The 17,183-nt window shown below is 35.2% G+C and overlaps 1 protein-coding gene and 1 long non-coding RNA gene across 2 annotated transcripts in view; one reads left to right on the forward strand and one right to left on the reverse strand.

Moving 5' to 3' along the window:
• LOC149843143 (CMP-sialic acid transporter 5-like) overlaps nucleotides 1-17,183 on the forward strand; it is a 78,684-nt gene that overhangs the window by 21,472 nt on the left and 40,029 nt on the right. Inside the window, exons 5-9 of the mRNA XM_089999617.1 lie at nucleotides 818-895; nucleotides 1,105-1,149; nucleotides 3,291-3,350; nucleotides 4,389-4,511; nucleotides 4,947-5,024. Of these exons, the coding sequence (XP_089855743.1) occupies nucleotides 818-895; nucleotides 1,105-1,149; nucleotides 3,291-3,350; nucleotides 4,389-4,511; nucleotides 4,947-5,024 (384 nt within the window). The remainder of the gene's footprint in view (nucleotides 1-817; nucleotides 896-1,104; nucleotides 1,150-3,290; nucleotides 3,351-4,388; nucleotides 4,512-4,946; nucleotides 5,025-17,183) is intronic.
• On the reverse strand, nucleotides 7,667-8,829 carry LOC149843144 (uncharacterized). Its single transcript, XR_016431116.1, has 2 exons — nucleotides 8,094-8,829; nucleotides 7,667-8,001 (listed from the first exon to the last, which is right to left on the reverse strand). It is a non-coding gene; the product is annotated as an uncharacterized LOC149843144 (long non-coding RNA).

Consider the following 17,183-nt stretch of genomic DNA (forward strand, 5'->3'; position numbering starts at 1 on the left):
CTTTTCATCTGTAGTGGCAATAGAGGTGCTGCCTTCATACTCCTCTATGTTGATGACATAATTATGATAGGAGTTTAAGTGATTTAATTGTAGGCATAAATTCTTTTAGTAAGTTTAAGATGAAAGAAATGAAGTTATTGCAACAAAGTGTGCATTTGTTATGTTACAAAGGCATAACATACATGACAGTGCATAGATGCTTCAGTTGTTACAATACAAAGTTTATGTGATGATGAATAAAAAATTATTTCTGTATGAAAGATTGCCCCATCGTGAGCCAGAAAATATAGAAGAGGTTTATTACAATATAAAAAGTCCAGATATAGCTTACATTCTGAATCAAGCTTGCCAGTTCATGTATTCTCACAAAATTACCTAATTATATGGAAGGTGGTCGAGGATTAATGCATTGTTTTTGTGTCTTACAGTTTTTTTTGGATATTCCAATTGAAAAACCTGGCCTCCAGTTGGTAAAACCCTTGAGGTCCCCCCTGCCCACCGGGGAGTACACCCAGCTTCAACCTTGCTGCAAGGGACGCCACCTGTGGGTTTCGAACTTGTGACGTCCTGTCAACTTAGTGACATTCACAAGTTGCCCCTACCAGATGAGCGAAGCCCTTGTGTCTTACAGTTGGTTAAGCATTAACTACTTATTTTGTGATTTCATGGGATTTGCTTTGTTATGTTTTCTTTTTTACTACAGAAAATATTGATCACTTTATTTTTTTATATTTTGTTTTATTTATTTTGAGATTCTTTTACAAGAATATGGTGCTTGCATACTGACTATAAGACGTCTGCAAATGTTCTGCTTCAGGCAGCTCGTAGCAATGCTCTGCTTGCTGTACCAGCCCTTCTTTATGCTGTCAACAACTATCTGAAATTTATAATGCAGGTTTCCACAAGCCCCATATACAAATTTACAATTTATTCAACATGTTATCGATCACTAGCAGTTTATACTTTCAGAAAATAAAACTGATGAACATATTGATAATGCATAAGAATGCATGAGCCTTTGATCTGGTGGATAATTGTTGCATCATGCATGCTTGTCCATAATTTTCCAATTAGCTAATTAGTACATTACCTTTGCCGATGCAGTTGTATTTTAACCCTGCAACCGTGAAGATGCTCAGTAACCTGAAGGTATGTTTTCATTTGTCCTAGAATTGAATTTAGTCTTTCACCAGTGAGTGTTTTCTTTCTGTACATATATTTTATACATGAGTTGCATTATTCTATGGGATTGATGTCATTTCTAACTTGAATAACAGACATCAATCATGTTTAGAAACTGCAGTTAAAATGTACTCCATGTTGTACCCTTGAAAGCATTTAGAGCAGTATCTTTTACTGTCGACAGTGGGAAAGGAATTATTCAAGCTCACAGTTACTGGTCACACCATATGTGTTACTGGTGACGTGTGACCGAGTATCATAAATCATTGGATTCCAGTGCATTGATCCTTCTCTAGAGGATTGTTTTGCCACAACCCAGTGATGCACATGCACAATAGATTTCAAAAGCTTGTGTACATGCATGCACACAACCACAATCTTCGCACACTCATACACATGCGTGGGTCCTTCCATGGACTGCTGACTTCTCAGGGTAGATTACAACCCATACCATGACCTGGAATCTCCAAGTCCGGTAGATTCTGTGCTATTATTGGGAACACTTAATTGAATGTTCGGTTTTTAGAAAAACCATCTTTGCATGTCTCATATCAGGATTTTGGTTTTCACTTCTCTCTATCTAGTTGTAAAATGCAGGTGATATTCCAAATTTTTTGAAAAAGAAAGGAATATGAAAACATAGCTGCTTGCAACAATATCATTGTGTTTTTGGTAAAATTACTTAAAATCCTTTTGAGAAGTTTTTCACATTTTCATGTTTTCCATTTAAAACAGCCAGCCTATATTCCTATTCACTATTATATTCTTTTCCCCTTGAGATTTGCTACATTTTTCTCTTTAGTATTGATGAATCTTTCTTAACAAAAATATTCTTGAAAATTTGATGCATGCAATGTTTACTCTTTGAATGTAAAGTCTCTAAATATTAACTAGGATAAGATTCTTGGTGGAGCTGCTTGCTGTAGTTATGGTATATTGGCTGTCGAGAAAGGTTGTGGTACCCAGATTCATGTACATTTTCATGTTTCATTCTTGAAAATGTTGTTTTTTTCACTTGCTTGATGTTTCAACTAGTTGGGACATTCTAGTTAGAGGTATTCATTTTTTAAGCAGTTTCCTTATTTGGAGATCATCATCATTTTAAATACTTCTCCACATTCTTTATTCTATAGTTATTTTAAAGATCTCATGCGTCTAGTCAGTCATTCACTTAACTCAGTGATGTATTACATGTGCAGTATCATTTCTGCCTCTGGCATAGTTTAATTTGATAATGCTTAAGCTGTAAGCATGTCTAGTAATTCCTACAAACTTTTGACTTACATGCTACGTGGGTTTCAGTACCTGGGTGGAGGTTTTCCAATGATGTTCTTTTAACTGCCTATGACTGAAGCCATTAATTTTCATCTTGAACTTCGTTATGGGAACTAGCATCCTTCAAACACTGGAAATTGAAAGTGATAATATAAAAAAGAGCAGTGATGGGCTCATCAGAGACATCTATCCAATAGGGTAGAAATTGATGGAAATGAAAGCCCTATATTGGTTCATCTGAAATTCCTTTGCAGAGATATTGTAGTGGTTCCAAACCTTGCAAGGCAAATCACATAATGCCTATGCAATCTACCCACTTCCATCATGTGCCTGTTGAAAATTTATGTTTTTTATACCTAAGTGGAGCTCTTTAGGGATGCCTGTTGTATGGCTTTTGTAGTGGATATCCAACTGAAAACTCATGTTTTTTATTGAACATACAAGATCCAATTGGATGATTTATTAACATCTGATATGGAGATTTTAAATTTGAATTGAATGAAAGAATGAAAATATCCATATCTGACAAAGATTTGAAAGTGACTAGGTTATTTACATGTAAAATTAGATTTGATAAGTGTAAGGAGATAATCAGATCCATGTCTGGTAAGGAGTTCCCGTCACGAGTACAATTATGATTTTGATAATGCTTGATCCAAATAAGTTGGATTTGGTTATTTTACATCACACCACATCCAACTGGTTTACTTACTGCAGCCCCATAAGTTGATCTATGCACCTTCACTTTCAATCTTGTTTATTTGGACATTCTGTATTCCATTGTCATTACTGCCAGCTGATCCCTTTTTTCAACCTTTTAAACTTTTTTGCAGGTTTTGGTCATCGCCATCCTTCTGAAAATCATAATGAAGCGAAGATTCTCTGTGATTCAGGTTTAGTATCCCTGTATAGTTAAAAGCATAAACAAGATCCAACCTAGGAACCTAGAAATGTCAAGCGCCAGTTTGTGCCCAGGCTTGGCCAGCCTTGACATTCGTTGTCCAGGTGCACATGTGGGTGCATGGGGCACGTCTTTTCTTGACCCTACAATCCAATGCCTTTAGCATCATTTTAAAAGGAAAAAAAATAAAAGTTGGACAAATATGCTCATCCAAAGCTGGTTTTTCTCTTTTCTTTCTTTTGAGAAGAGCTCATCCAGAGCTGTTAAAACCCTTTCTGCAGGATTTAGTCATCTCATTGTTTAAAGTTATCAAACTTTTAAGATCTCTTTTTCTCCATTGTTCTTACCATTTTTTTTATGGATGGATTGATAAAAGCTAGATGTGACAGATATGTGAGATGCTTCTGTGGATGAATTTTTGGTTGACATTTTTTAGGCATGCTAAATTTTTGAACCTGCACGCATGCATAATTGATTTGTGTTTTTACTTTGTAAATGACCTTAATTTTTTTTAATTGTTTCACTGTAATGGTGCCTTTACCATTTTATTGGTTATTCTTCTGTATGCATCTGATGGACTGTCATCAATCACTGGAATTAAAATTATTAATACCTCATTATTTTGTAGTATGTATTTGGGAAAATTTTATTCAATATCTCGATTTTTTGTAAAATATTTTTTTCCACAAAAGCTGTGGATATCTATGTTGTCTATGAGAATGTTTAAATGTGTTTTAAAATCAAAATGCTTCTTCTTCTTCTGCTGCTACTCCTACTATTATTGTCATTGCTAGTACTATTATATTAGATTTTGAAGGTGTTGCTATTGCTCTAGGATCCCTGGCAAGTTGGCATGCCTGTTGCTTTTGACTAAAAGTTTATATTCACATAAGTTGCTATTCAAGTAGTCTTGTTGAGCTAGTGTCACTGTCCATGAAATAATTAACATTGAATGACACCCACAATTACTTTTTATTGCATTCAAGGATGTCATCTTCTTCCTCTGATCATGATGGTTGTTTTGATACAGTGGGAGGCTCTTGCTCTTTTGCTCATTGGGATTTCTGTCAACCAGCTTCGGTCACTTCCAGAGGCTACCACGACATTGGGTCTACAAGTTGCTACTGGTGCATACCTGTACACAGCCATTTTTGTAAGTGATAGCTTCTTCCATTTTTTAACCAGTTCAGAGAGTTTTTAGCTGCATTTGTTCTTGTGGCTAGGCCTGATACTGTCAGCCATTGCGCTAATGTATTGAGTGGTTTTTTATGCATGAAAATACTGGCTCTATCGACAAAGTACCACATATTCACTATAGTTTCATGATTGTCATCTGTGTTTATTTTCCTGAGTATATGAGTGCAATTTTAAACTGCTAGCCAGCAGTTTTGTTTGGTCTAATCTTCTCTGTTTGCATGTTCGCTTTCAACTGTGTTGGTTTTATTTTGATTTATGTTTGTGCTTCAGGCATTCTTGTTTCCTTTCTTTTTCCTTTTTGGGCAAAGATGGCATCTTTCTCATCCACTAATTATATTGTACTTGTTTAGCTGTATCATATTTTTTTTTATCTGGCCTAAAAAATTTTCAGGTTACTGTTCCATCTTTGGCTTCTGTCTTCAATGAATACGCATTGAAGAGCCAATTTGACACAAGTATCTACCTTCAGGTATTTACACATTCTGACTTTGTTTCTTATTATATCATATGAAATAAACAGGGATTACATCATTGGATGGTTAAATGTGACCATTTTGTCATTGAAGAGAATGATTGTCCTGTTTGTTGCATCCATGGATAATTATTAGCTTTTATTTTAAAGCTTTTACTTATTTCCATTTTGGCTTTGGACCTATGACTTTCCCTGGATTCACTGAGATTGCATCTCTATTGGTATGTTTATTTTTTATTAAATTGTTATTTTTTGCATTGGCTTCTACAGGTAATGGTTTAGTTAGCTGGTTTCTAATATTTTGGAAGTATCAGTGATTCAGTGGAATATCATGAAATATTGATAATATTTGGGAACATCATGGTCTTTTCATTTTCTTTACTTTTTCAATTTAAGCTGTTCTTTGTTTGATTGCTTATTTTCTCCTCATGATTGACACCCATCCACTTGTTTTTTAATATTGTTTCGGAAAAATACTGGTAAAAGGTACATTTATTTTTTCCACTTGTTACCAAGATTTTGTTGACATTAAAAGAACGGAAAGTATTCCAAGAATTTTCTTTGTCAATATATTGCTGAGAGTCTTGAGTCCAATAGTTGTACACATACAGTGTTATATAGGTGAATGTGAGAGCCACTTGTGCTGATTTCATGCCTTTAGTTCATATAAGTTTTGATTTATACATTAGCAATATGATTAGTTGATTAGCAAGACTTGTTGGAGTTCTAAAACTAGAACACAGAGTTTCATGCTAGATTGTATTCTAATCAAGAATAAGAGGATAATAGAGCACAAAGGGCTCAAAGAGAGCAAGGAAACTTCATTCAAAAGAAAACCCAAAAGAAGAGATACACATAAAGGAGGGTTGACCCTCTTGGGCTCACTACAAGACAAATTTTGTTGACCCCATAACCACCTGGCAATTTACAACATTACCCCTAATAAACAATGATATGTACAAAAGATTCAATAAGAGAGGGGTAGTACAGAAGACAAGTAATACATATTATACAGTAACATATTACATTATTCAACACTTCCCCTCAAACTTGAGATGATGCTAAGGGAATCATCCCAAGTTTGGAAAGGAATGATTGAAAGTGTAATGGAGCGAGACTCTTAGTGAAATGTATCTGCATTCTGATTCCTTGAGCTCACATGCTCCAAGGAGATAATGTCATTGTCATACGCCTTTCTGGTAAAGTGACAATCTATCTCAATGTGCTTGGTCCTCTCATGAAACTCTGGATTCTTTGCAATGTAGATAGCACTCATATTATCACAATACAATGATATTTTCTTATAGAGATTCCAAGTTCACCCAACTGTCATTTTATCCAAAAAACCTCTACAATAACTTGAGCCATTGCTCTATATTCGGCAGTAGACAACACTACCCTTTGTTGCTTTTTACTCTTCCAATAAACCAAGGAGGTTTCAAGAAAGACATAAAAATCAGTAGTGGATAGGCGGTCATGAGTAGATCCTCAAAAATCTGTCACAAAAAGCCTTAAGTTCCATGGAAGATGGTGACGAAAAGAACATCCCACATCTCTCACATAACAAACTATCTTGAGAACAATAGTAAGATGTACTGATGTGGGTGAGCTCATAAATTGACTAACGCGTACACCATATATGATATCTGGCCTGAAAATAGTCAAGTAGATAAGTCTCCCAACTAACTGCCTGTGCACGATTGGTTCTTTCAAAACCTCTCCATCAGTTGCTCTCAACTTTGCATTTGCTTCCATTAGAGAAGTTACTTTCTTAGCATCGTCTGCAAGTAAGGATTTCACAACAAGCTCGGTTGCATACTTATGTTGTGACAGATACAACCCCCTCCTAGAGTATGCGATTTCCAAACCAAGAAAATACTTTAAGATACCAAGCTCTTTCATTTCAAAAACATTAGCTAACCTCTTCTTGGTGTCTTCTACCTTTTTCACATTATCTCTAGTAACAATTATATCATCGACATACAATTGTAATATACACTTGCCTTGAGAGGATGATGACACAAACAAGACAGGGTCATGATAACTCTGCTCAAACCCAAGAGATCTGACAACACTACTAAATTTTGCAAACCATGGTGCGGATCCTGCTTAAGCCCATATAAGGCTCGCCTTAGTCTGCACACCCTCTCTTGAGGGTTTGAATACCTTGGAGGTAACTCCATATACACCTCCTCCTCCAAATCTCCACATCCTTTTGCTTAATTGCAATAACTGCAAGTAAAAGCCTTATAGCTGTCATATGCGCTACAAACACAAATGTCTCACCGAAGTCTATTCCAAACTTTTGACCAGTGTTGTTAAAAGCGTTGAGGCGTAGCGAGGCGCTCCACCAAAATCTGAGGCGAGGCGTAAGCCTCGAGGCGCAAAGCGTAAGCCTCAATTTTTTTTAAACTTAAAAAAAACTATAAAAATTATCTAAAATTATAAATAAATAAGAAATGCTTTATTGATGAAGCGCCAACCAACACGAAATAAAAAATCTCAAATAAATACGAAAAAAATATGAGATTAACATGTAAAAGTAACATTAATGCAACAACTTGATCTATATAAGTATCTAATTGCATAAATATGAGCATTCATTCAATAAAAAACTAACATTAACAACAAAATGCATATTAGCACTAACAACATCATGTCATAATTAAAAAATGCATGTTAACATTAACAACCAAATGTTAATGTATTTGTCCATAATTCTTCAAAATGAGAGTGTTAACATTCACAATTACAACTGAAAGTCCCAAAAAACATATAAATGGCCAATAGCTCTATGATATGAATTAGGGCCTAGGCTCTTGTTGTGTCTCGTCATCATCAATATTTAAGTCTTCAATATCATCATCTGAAGAATCCATATAAATAGGTTCTTCTTTATCTTCATTCTCTGACTCTTCATCATCTACACTTTCTTCATCCACGTCCTCAATTACTTCTTTTGCTTTTCTTTTTCCTTCAATAAAAAATCATGTATTAAATATTTATGTTATGTAATTAAAAAAATACATTTATATTCATAGCTAGGTAAAAGGAATATAACTTTACCTCGATCTCTTGAAGACATGTCTTGCCTAGAACCACTTTGTGAAACATGAGGTGAAGTGACTTTTTCAATAGGCACATGCTAAATGACATTTATGTCGATGTTCGGATCCAACCACTCTTTCTTATAACACCCAATACTATGAAGTGTAAGATATGTTGTGGCAAAACGAGTAACGGCTGGACGTAGAAGTTCTTTCTTCTTTGTGAATTTTCTCATTAAATTTAATACCCATGCATGACTATAAATGTATCTTGTAATTTTTTTTTGCCTTTTCCACTGTATCTTTAAAAATTGATATCTTTCCAATATCTTCTAACATAAGATCCAAGCAGTGGGCTGCACATGGTGTCCAAAAACATGTTTTTCCTACTGTTAACATATTTCCCGTGCCACATAATTTGGTGCATTATCTGTAATGAATTGCACCACATTACTTTCACCAACTTCTTTAACAACTTCTTCAAACAACTTACACAAATTTGCACCAGTTTTTTCCATGTCGCTGATGTCAACGGATTTCAAAAATAATATTCCAGATGAGCTGTTCACAAGAAAATTAATTAAGTTTCTTCCTTTTCCATCTGTCCAACCATCTGCCATAATACTGCAACCAACCTTTGACCACTCTTTTTTGAACTCTTTCAAAATTTCATGAGTACAATCTACCTCGTCCTTCAAAATCCACGTTCTGATTTCATGATAAGAAGGCGGTTTGAACCCTCGCCCATAATTTGCAATAACTTCTACCATTGCACCAAAATATGGACTGTTGCAAAGATTAAATGATAAAACATTTGCATAAAAAATCTACCAATGGCACGACATACATTTTTTTTTCATCCCTTTTGAAAGCAGTGTTTATTGTGGTTTGTCATGCTTCTTTGTTCACAAAAAGGTCCATAGGACCAGCTGTACTTGTTTTTGCATCACTATCTGATTCACTAGTTTCTTTATTCACATTTTCGCTGGTTGATGGTCCAAAATAAACACTTCTCCCAATATCCAACTTGTTTTGTTCTAACTCTTCTTTCTTTAGCCTCTGATCCTTTAGATGATTCTGAAAAAATCTTTTCACGTCAGGTGGAACCGCTTCACACATGCTTACACCATTCTTTGTGCCAGCTAAGTGATGTTTTAGCCTATAGATGCCTCATGTAGTCTCTTTATGACAATAATTGCAAATTACATGTCCTACGAGTTTGAGATCTTTAGTAGGATTTGAAACTTTAACTCCATGATCCCATCCTACATCTTTTGCCATTGTTCAACTGCAAAAATACATAACACAAAATATATATTAACATCATGCATTCTGTTGACCACATTACATGAAAACAAATGCAAAATAGACAATCTTGGTGTATAAGCTATATAGGAATCCTAGAAAAAAGCATAATTGAGCAACAGGAGCTACGTTGCTCATGTGTGCCAAAGTAATAGAAACAAAACAATGACGACGACATACATAACTCTTCTGTAATGTAACAGACTAATATACAACATGCTAACTGAAGGCATAGTAGTCAGGAAGTTGCAAATCTATCAAAATATAATGTGAGTTGAAAGGTTCTTTAAGTATTTTGTCCATCTTAACAAGGTTTGGTCCGTTGCAGGTTTTGTAAACCAAACCCATGATTGTGATCTCTTTCATTCTTTTAGTTGAAAGAAAGCGAAAAGATGGCTACTTGTGCATGTCCAGAGACTAGAGTATTTCTATATTTGAAGAGGCAAGGAATAACATCTAAAATATTTTGAATTCGTAGTCACTAAACTAATACATAAATACAAACAAGGCTAAAAGGTGACAAGAAAAACACGAGTGACAGCATGGCAAAAAAGTCATTAATAAGACAATAGGAACAGAAGCCAACAGTAAAATATTCATATAATGAACCTACTTTTTAATTTAAATTAGGCCGAGTGCGTCTAGTGGTCTAAATAGTTGACATGATAACCTTTCATAGTAGAGAACCAAAGAGTGATGGGAAGAGTAAAACAATCTCTCAAGAAAAAAAAGAAAAAAGAAGATGGGAACAATAAAACAAAGCAAAAAGCTAAGCAGATGAAAAATCGACTTAACTTCAAATCCCCTAAGGCCCTAATATTATCTGTCACCTGGAAGTTTAGAGACATCCAATTCATAACAAGAAGTATGGCAAAAGTATATTGCTTGTCATACAATAATCAAAGAAACAAACTTCTAAATTTTTAGCTACAAACTGAAAATTCATATCATGAAGAGAGAATTCAGACTTATACTAATTCACAGACAAAAACATACACAGATTTTTTGTTTCTTTAACATCCAAAAAGCCGATGGCATCGGCCTGCTCGTGGTTTCATCATTCTGAGGGCCTTCATGGCATCGGCCTGCTCGTGGCCAGGCTATAACAACACACTTTCAATCCCTCTTTTCCTCCATTTAGTGAAGCAAGCATAGTGTTTTGCATGACACCCATAACCACATTTAGGTTCCAGTCATCCATATCGCCATTCCTGTCATTAGGACCTCACTGATGCAAGTTGTTTTCATCAAATTGGACCCTGTGTATGTGATCTACATCATCCATTTAGTGAAGATCATCATTTGAATAGACAGAATCCGACTTAGTACAAGACTTTTTGCTGATTCAAAAATCAATAACCATTAATAAAATCATGGTTTTTTTGTTAAAGACCACTGTCAAAATAAATTGAAAATCATGTTTTTTTGTTAAAGAACACTATCAAAAGATTGATTTCTATTAAATCAACCGTGCTGAACCCATCGATAGGGCCAGATTGATCAAAACAACTTAGTCCCAATGAGATCCCAGAGGGAGTTATGACCACAGAGGATGATATAGGGATGAGTGGAGCCGGGTTCTCCATAAACGTAGGTTACACGGTTTCACAAAGAACAAATGACAAAAGAAGGTGGGAAAAAACACACAGATCTTCGTCGACCCATCACGGAGAAGAAGCAAAGAAGTTTACCTGTCACCGGAAAACGCAGAGGTCGTCGGATTGGACGGCGGTGGCGGTGAGTCGCTGGCGGGTCGCCGATGCCTTCTCAGCAGAGGAAAGAAGGTGGAGGAGGCGATGACCGGCGACGGGTGGTGGCCGACGGCGAGTGGTGGCCGACGGCGAGTGGTGGCCGGCGACAGCAGTGGCGGGGGACGAGAGGGGACAAAGTGGAGAGAGAAGGGGCGAGGGCTTTCCCTCGCCCCGAAGCGCCTGTGTCTTTTTTAAAGACACAGGTTCTCGATCTTTCGAGAATACGGGCCCAGATCCGGGTCGAATTCGGGTCCGGGCCATCCGATTTCTTAATGCGCGCCTCACTTTGAGGCGCACCTCGCCTTAAGGCGCATGAGGCATACACTTTTGCGATTTTGCACTTTTTAAGTGCGCCTCAAGGCGAAAAGGCCCTCGCCTCGAGGCGAGGCGCGCTTTTTGTGCCTTGAGGCGCGTTTTTAACAACACTGCTTTTGACTATAACCCTTTGCCACCAATCTTGCATTGTATCTCTCAATCGATCCATCTGCTTTGGTCTTTTATCTTGTAAACCCACTTGCACTCCACTACATTCTTTCTAGGTGGAGGCTCCACTAGATTCCAAGCATGCATCCTCCCTAGTGCACTCATCTCTTCAGCCATAGTATGTTGTTATTTCCTCTTTAGAGAAAGTCTCTAACTCTCTGCATAAGAGTTAGGCTCAACATAAGAAAAGATTAAAGCTAAATAAGCACGATGCTGAGGAGAAAAGGAATCATATGATACAAAACAGGTAAGAGGAATTGATACTTTGGAGCTTCTATGTACTTGAGGAGGCAAGGGAAGTGAAACTGACTCTGGACTCGTGTGCTTTGGATCAACTGGGATAGAATTAGAATTGGCCTCTAAGCAAGGTTGTAAGTAGCGTATCGTTACCCGTATTGGTCAAGCCCAAAGTTAGATACTTAGCGTAAAAAATCATAATTTTTTAATAATTTTTTTCAAAAATTTCAAAAGAATCAAGAAAAATTAGCATTTTTTAAAAAAAATCATAACATATAAAATAATGATGAATTGCACAAAATACAACCATAAAACCACATATGAAGCATTTATGTCTTTATGAGATGCATAAAACATCAACTAGTATAGATACATATTGCATGCATATCTCATAAGAATAATGCAAAATATTAAATATCTTGTAATTAAGAACATACCACAAGACTCATATTTTTAGGCAGAATTAAAAAATAACGAAGAAAAAGAAAAATAAATTAAAATAAATGATTGAAATGCCCCTATTGGGCATAATTACAAAAATACCCTTTATCGGGTATGACACATGTTTTAACATCCTTCCTCAAGCTTTACGGGGAGATGACTGAAATCTTGTAAAGTAGAAAGATAAAGCGAGGAGCAACAAGAGCTTTTGTGAAGAAGTCCTCCAACTGGTACTCGGATGTAACATATGACAATGCGATAGTCCCTTTTAGATATTCATTACGTACATAGTGACAGTCCATCTCAATGTGTTTAGTACGCTCGTGGAAGGTGTGGTTGCTTGCGATATAAATGACACTTTTATTGTCACAACACATCTTTGAAGGTATAGAAATAACTATGCTCATATCACTAAGAAGGTTGTGAAGGTATACAAGCTCCATGGTTGTAGTGGCCATTGCACGATATTCCGTTTTTGTTGAGGACAAAGATACTTTGTGGTGCTTCTTGCATCTCCAGGAAATCATAGTCGCCTAAAAACACATAAACTTGTAGTTGAGACTCTATCATTGAGATTTCCTCTCTAATCAGCATCAATATAAGCAATTAAATCAAGTGACGAAGATGAGAAAATAAAAACTCCCTTGGTTATAATGTTTTTAATGTATCTGATGATTCTTAAGACTGCACTCATGTGCACTGTTGTAGGTGCATGTTGAAACTGACTGACTAAATGAACTACATGAGCAATGTCTGGCCGAGTGATGAATAAGTATGTCAGAGACCAGACAAGTTGACAGTAGAGAGTATGATCTTCAAGAAGAGTTCCATCTTCCAATCTTAATTTGGCATTGATAACTTTAGGGGTTTCTGTCTTCTTGTCGTCGGAAATGCCAAACTTTGAACAAATGTCAGCTGCAAGTTTCATTTGAGAAAGAATGTACCCTTTGGGGGAGTATGCCACTTCAATACCTAAAAAATATCTTAAAAAATATCTTACGAATCCAAGATCAGACATGTCAAAATTTTCTTTCAAAAACTTTCTTGATATCATTAATTTCCTGCTTATCACTTCCAATGATAATCATATCATCTACGTAAAGCAGGAGAATAACCACCAAAGACCCTATACTTTTCACAAAAAGCGCAATGTCTGTATAGCATGAACAAAAACCCAAACGTGTCATTACATTGTTAAATTTATCATGCCAAACTTTTGGGGCTTGTATTAATCCATATAAAGCTTTGTTGAGTTTAAGAATTTTATCGTTACCAATACATACCCCTGGTGGTAGATCCATGTAAACCTCTTCATTTAGTTCACCATTTAAAAATGCATTTTTAACATTTAATTGATAAATAGGCCATTTTTTAATAGAAACAATAACAATAAGGGTCTTAACACTGGTCATTCTAGCAACCAGAGCAAAGGTTTCCTCATAATCAATACTGTATTCCTGAGAGTATCCTTTAGCTACTAACTTAGCTTTGTAGCGTTTTAAGGACCCATCACTCTTAGTTTTGACTTTATAGACCCATCTACAACCTATAGATTTCTTTCCCATAGGTAATGAAGTTATTTCTCAAGTTTTTGCTTTTTCAAGGGCACTAAGTTCTAAGTTCATGACTTCAACCCATTGGGAAAAATTCTTAGCCTCATTATAGTGGGATGATTCATGGAATGAGTGTAACACAATTAGGCATGACCTATATTTTGGTGTTAGTGAATTATAAGAAACAAACCTGTTAGGGGGATTGGAGATACGACTGGATCTTCTAAGTGAAGTTTCCTCTATGCTAGAATCCTGAGAGTATTTTTCCAATGCATTCATGGGAACTTGTTGACCACGCCGAATATAGGTTTGAATTGGTCTACTATCAATGATATCGTTTTCATCAACATGTTCATTTTCAATATTGTTAAGAGGAGTGTCCTCTTGGTCATTCACCAAATTTTCATTAGGAATCACTTCTTGAGGAAGAAGATCAAACAAGAAAGCATATTCGTTTTTATTAATGTCTTTAGTTTTCTCAAAACCATTTTCATTTCCGAAAAAGGTTGCATCTTTAGACACATATAGTTTGTTATTTTTGGAGTCGAAGCATCTAAATCCTTTTTTATTTTCTCCATAACTTAAGAATACACATTTAATAGCTTTTGGTGATAAATTATCTCTTTTATGTGAAAGAACAAGACATTTACAACCAAAAATTCTTAACCTATTGAAATCAGGTATTCTTTCAAATAGTTTTTCATACGGAGATATATTTTGCAAAGATGATGAGATCATTCTATTTATCAAATAAATTGATGTTAGAGCGGCTTCGGCCCAAAAACTTTTTAGAATTTCTTTTGAAATAAGAAGAGTCCTAGTAGTTTCCAAAATGTGTCTATGTTTTCTTTCGGCTAAACCATTTTGTTGAGGAGTTCTAGGACAAGATTTTTGATGGCAAATTCCATTGGTTTCTAGATAATTTTGAAACTCTTTTGACAAGTATTCTCCACCGAATCGGACCTAAGGATATAGATATTACTTAAAAATTGATTTTTGACAATCATATGAAATTTCTTAAAGAATGAGAAAACATCGAATTTTAAGTTAAGAAAATAAATCCATACATATCTAATAAAGTCATCAATATGAATATCCTCATTTTGATATGACAGAAGAGGGTCCTCATACATCCGAATGAACTAATTCAAAAGGCTTCTTAGACACAAAAGTTCTATTTGGAAAATGAGTGGATTTCAGTTTTTCAAAAATACAATCTTTACAAACAAAATTTTTCTCATTACAAAATTTTTTCCCAGAGGGAAAATAATACATTTTTAAGAAACTTGGATGTCCAAGTTTCAAATTTTTTATCTTGTACATAATTACAAAAATAGTTAGTGAGGAGTTTCAAGTAGTTCATGTAATAGAGATCCCCCCTCCTATGGCCTTCCCGAATCAGCTTCTCGGACCGGAGATCCTGCACAGAGCAACCCTTATTTAAGAAAGAGATTTCACATCCATGATCGAAAATTTGAGAAACGGAGAGAATGTTTAAATTTAGTTGTGGAACAACTCTAACATTTGGCACTAGAAATTTTTTAAAGGAGCCTAATGTTCCAACACTTTTGATTTGTAAAGATGTTCCTGTTAGAAAACAAAGTGTTCAATAATGAACCCATAAATGCACACTTAAGGTGCAAATACACAAACCCAGTAAGGGGCAACCAAAAGCATATAAAGTGCTAAACCCGTAAACCCACAAAGGGGTTAAGCCAAAAGGCTAAAAGAATATATCTTTATTATGAGAAATAGGGTAAAAACCCTTTTACAATGGAGCTCAAGCTCCCACAAGAATGATATGAAATACAAGGGGAAGTCTCCTATTTATAACACTAAAGAGAGGTAAGGAGGGGCTCCTCTCATGGACGTTGGAGCCCCTCCAACGGTCACAATTGTGACCGTTGGAGGGGCCCAACTTCTCTAAGAGAGGGCCCCCCAATGTACTTTGAGAAGCACGAAAATAAAAAAGATAAAAATAGAAAAATAAAAAGATTACAATCATATTCGTTCGATAGAATATGCCTAAAATTAAGTGAAATGACTAAACTACCCCTATGGCTAATAATATATATATATAATTAGGTAGATACATATACATATATACCATATATGTATATGTATCATCCTTTATATATATATAATATATATATGATTACAATGATTGACGAATACATTTTAACACCCCCCTTAAACTTTGCGTGGGAGAACGAAAAGATTGAAGAATACAAGATGAAGAATCTCAAGGCTTCAAAAGTCTTTAGTAAGGATGCCATTGAAATTTGAAAATGTCTTCTTCCAATTGTCTTTAATGGTGAGTACCTTCCATAATCTATCCAAGGTACTTCTTTCCATCTTATCTTCAAGATCCTGTGGAACAAACCAAGAAAAGGTCTAAGTAAAAGATATCTTTGCACTTTAATCAAGTGGAATATTCCAAACAAGATGAATCAATCAAAACCATATCATAATGGTGCAAAAAGATATTCTATGCATAATAAAGGCATAATTATTTTATTTAAAGCACATGATCCGTTAGGACAAAATAATTATTTATGCATGCAAAAATGTTTTTAGAAGACCAACTTTTAAAGACATCCTTGAAAATAAGTAAAAGTGAGAAAATTTTAAAGTGTATACGGAAATATATAATAAGAATGCTTAATGCATTCACATGGTCAAACAAGAAACTACAATGGGGAATATCAAAATAGTTCATAAAGGGACAACATAAAGAGCCTTCAAAGAGGCAATAGAAAAGATATGAATCTTAATCGAGTGAGGGATTAAAAAGCCATTGTGAGCATCATGTAATGAAATGGATCAACACTAAAAGAGTCATTAATGAACATGCTTCAATCATACTTTAATCAAGTATATTACTTGAGCTTACAAGACGAGAAAAACAAGTGTTATTGAATTGAGCAATTCTCTTGAAGGGGATTTCACAAAGGAAATGCTCAAGTGCATATGATAAAAGAGAGTCTATAAAACATAAGAGTTCAAAAGTTTTAGGTTCACTTATGAGACAAAATAATCAAAATATATTCTTTGATTCAAAAAACATGTGCACATAGTAATTGTGCTATAAAATGAACATGAATTAGAAAATCTCATATCAAAACCAAATTTCAAATTCCAAAAGATGATTACATATCTTAGAATGAAATATTGGAAAAATACAAAAGCCCACTAGAAGGCCGAAGAACCAATTTAGAAAGAAATCCCATATGATAAATGAAATGCTAATCAAAACCAGATTAAGAATTCCCATAAATATGAAATTTTGCAAATCTTAACAATAATTCATCCACTACAAGCAACCACCTCATTAGTCCT

Source organism: Nuphar pumila, chromosome 3 (assembly GCF_984573655.1).
Source record: "Nuphar pumila chromosome 3, dmNupPumi1.hap1.1, whole genome shotgun sequence".
NCBI lineage: Eukaryota > Viridiplantae > Streptophyta > Magnoliopsida > Nymphaeales > Nymphaeaceae > Nuphar > Nuphar pumila.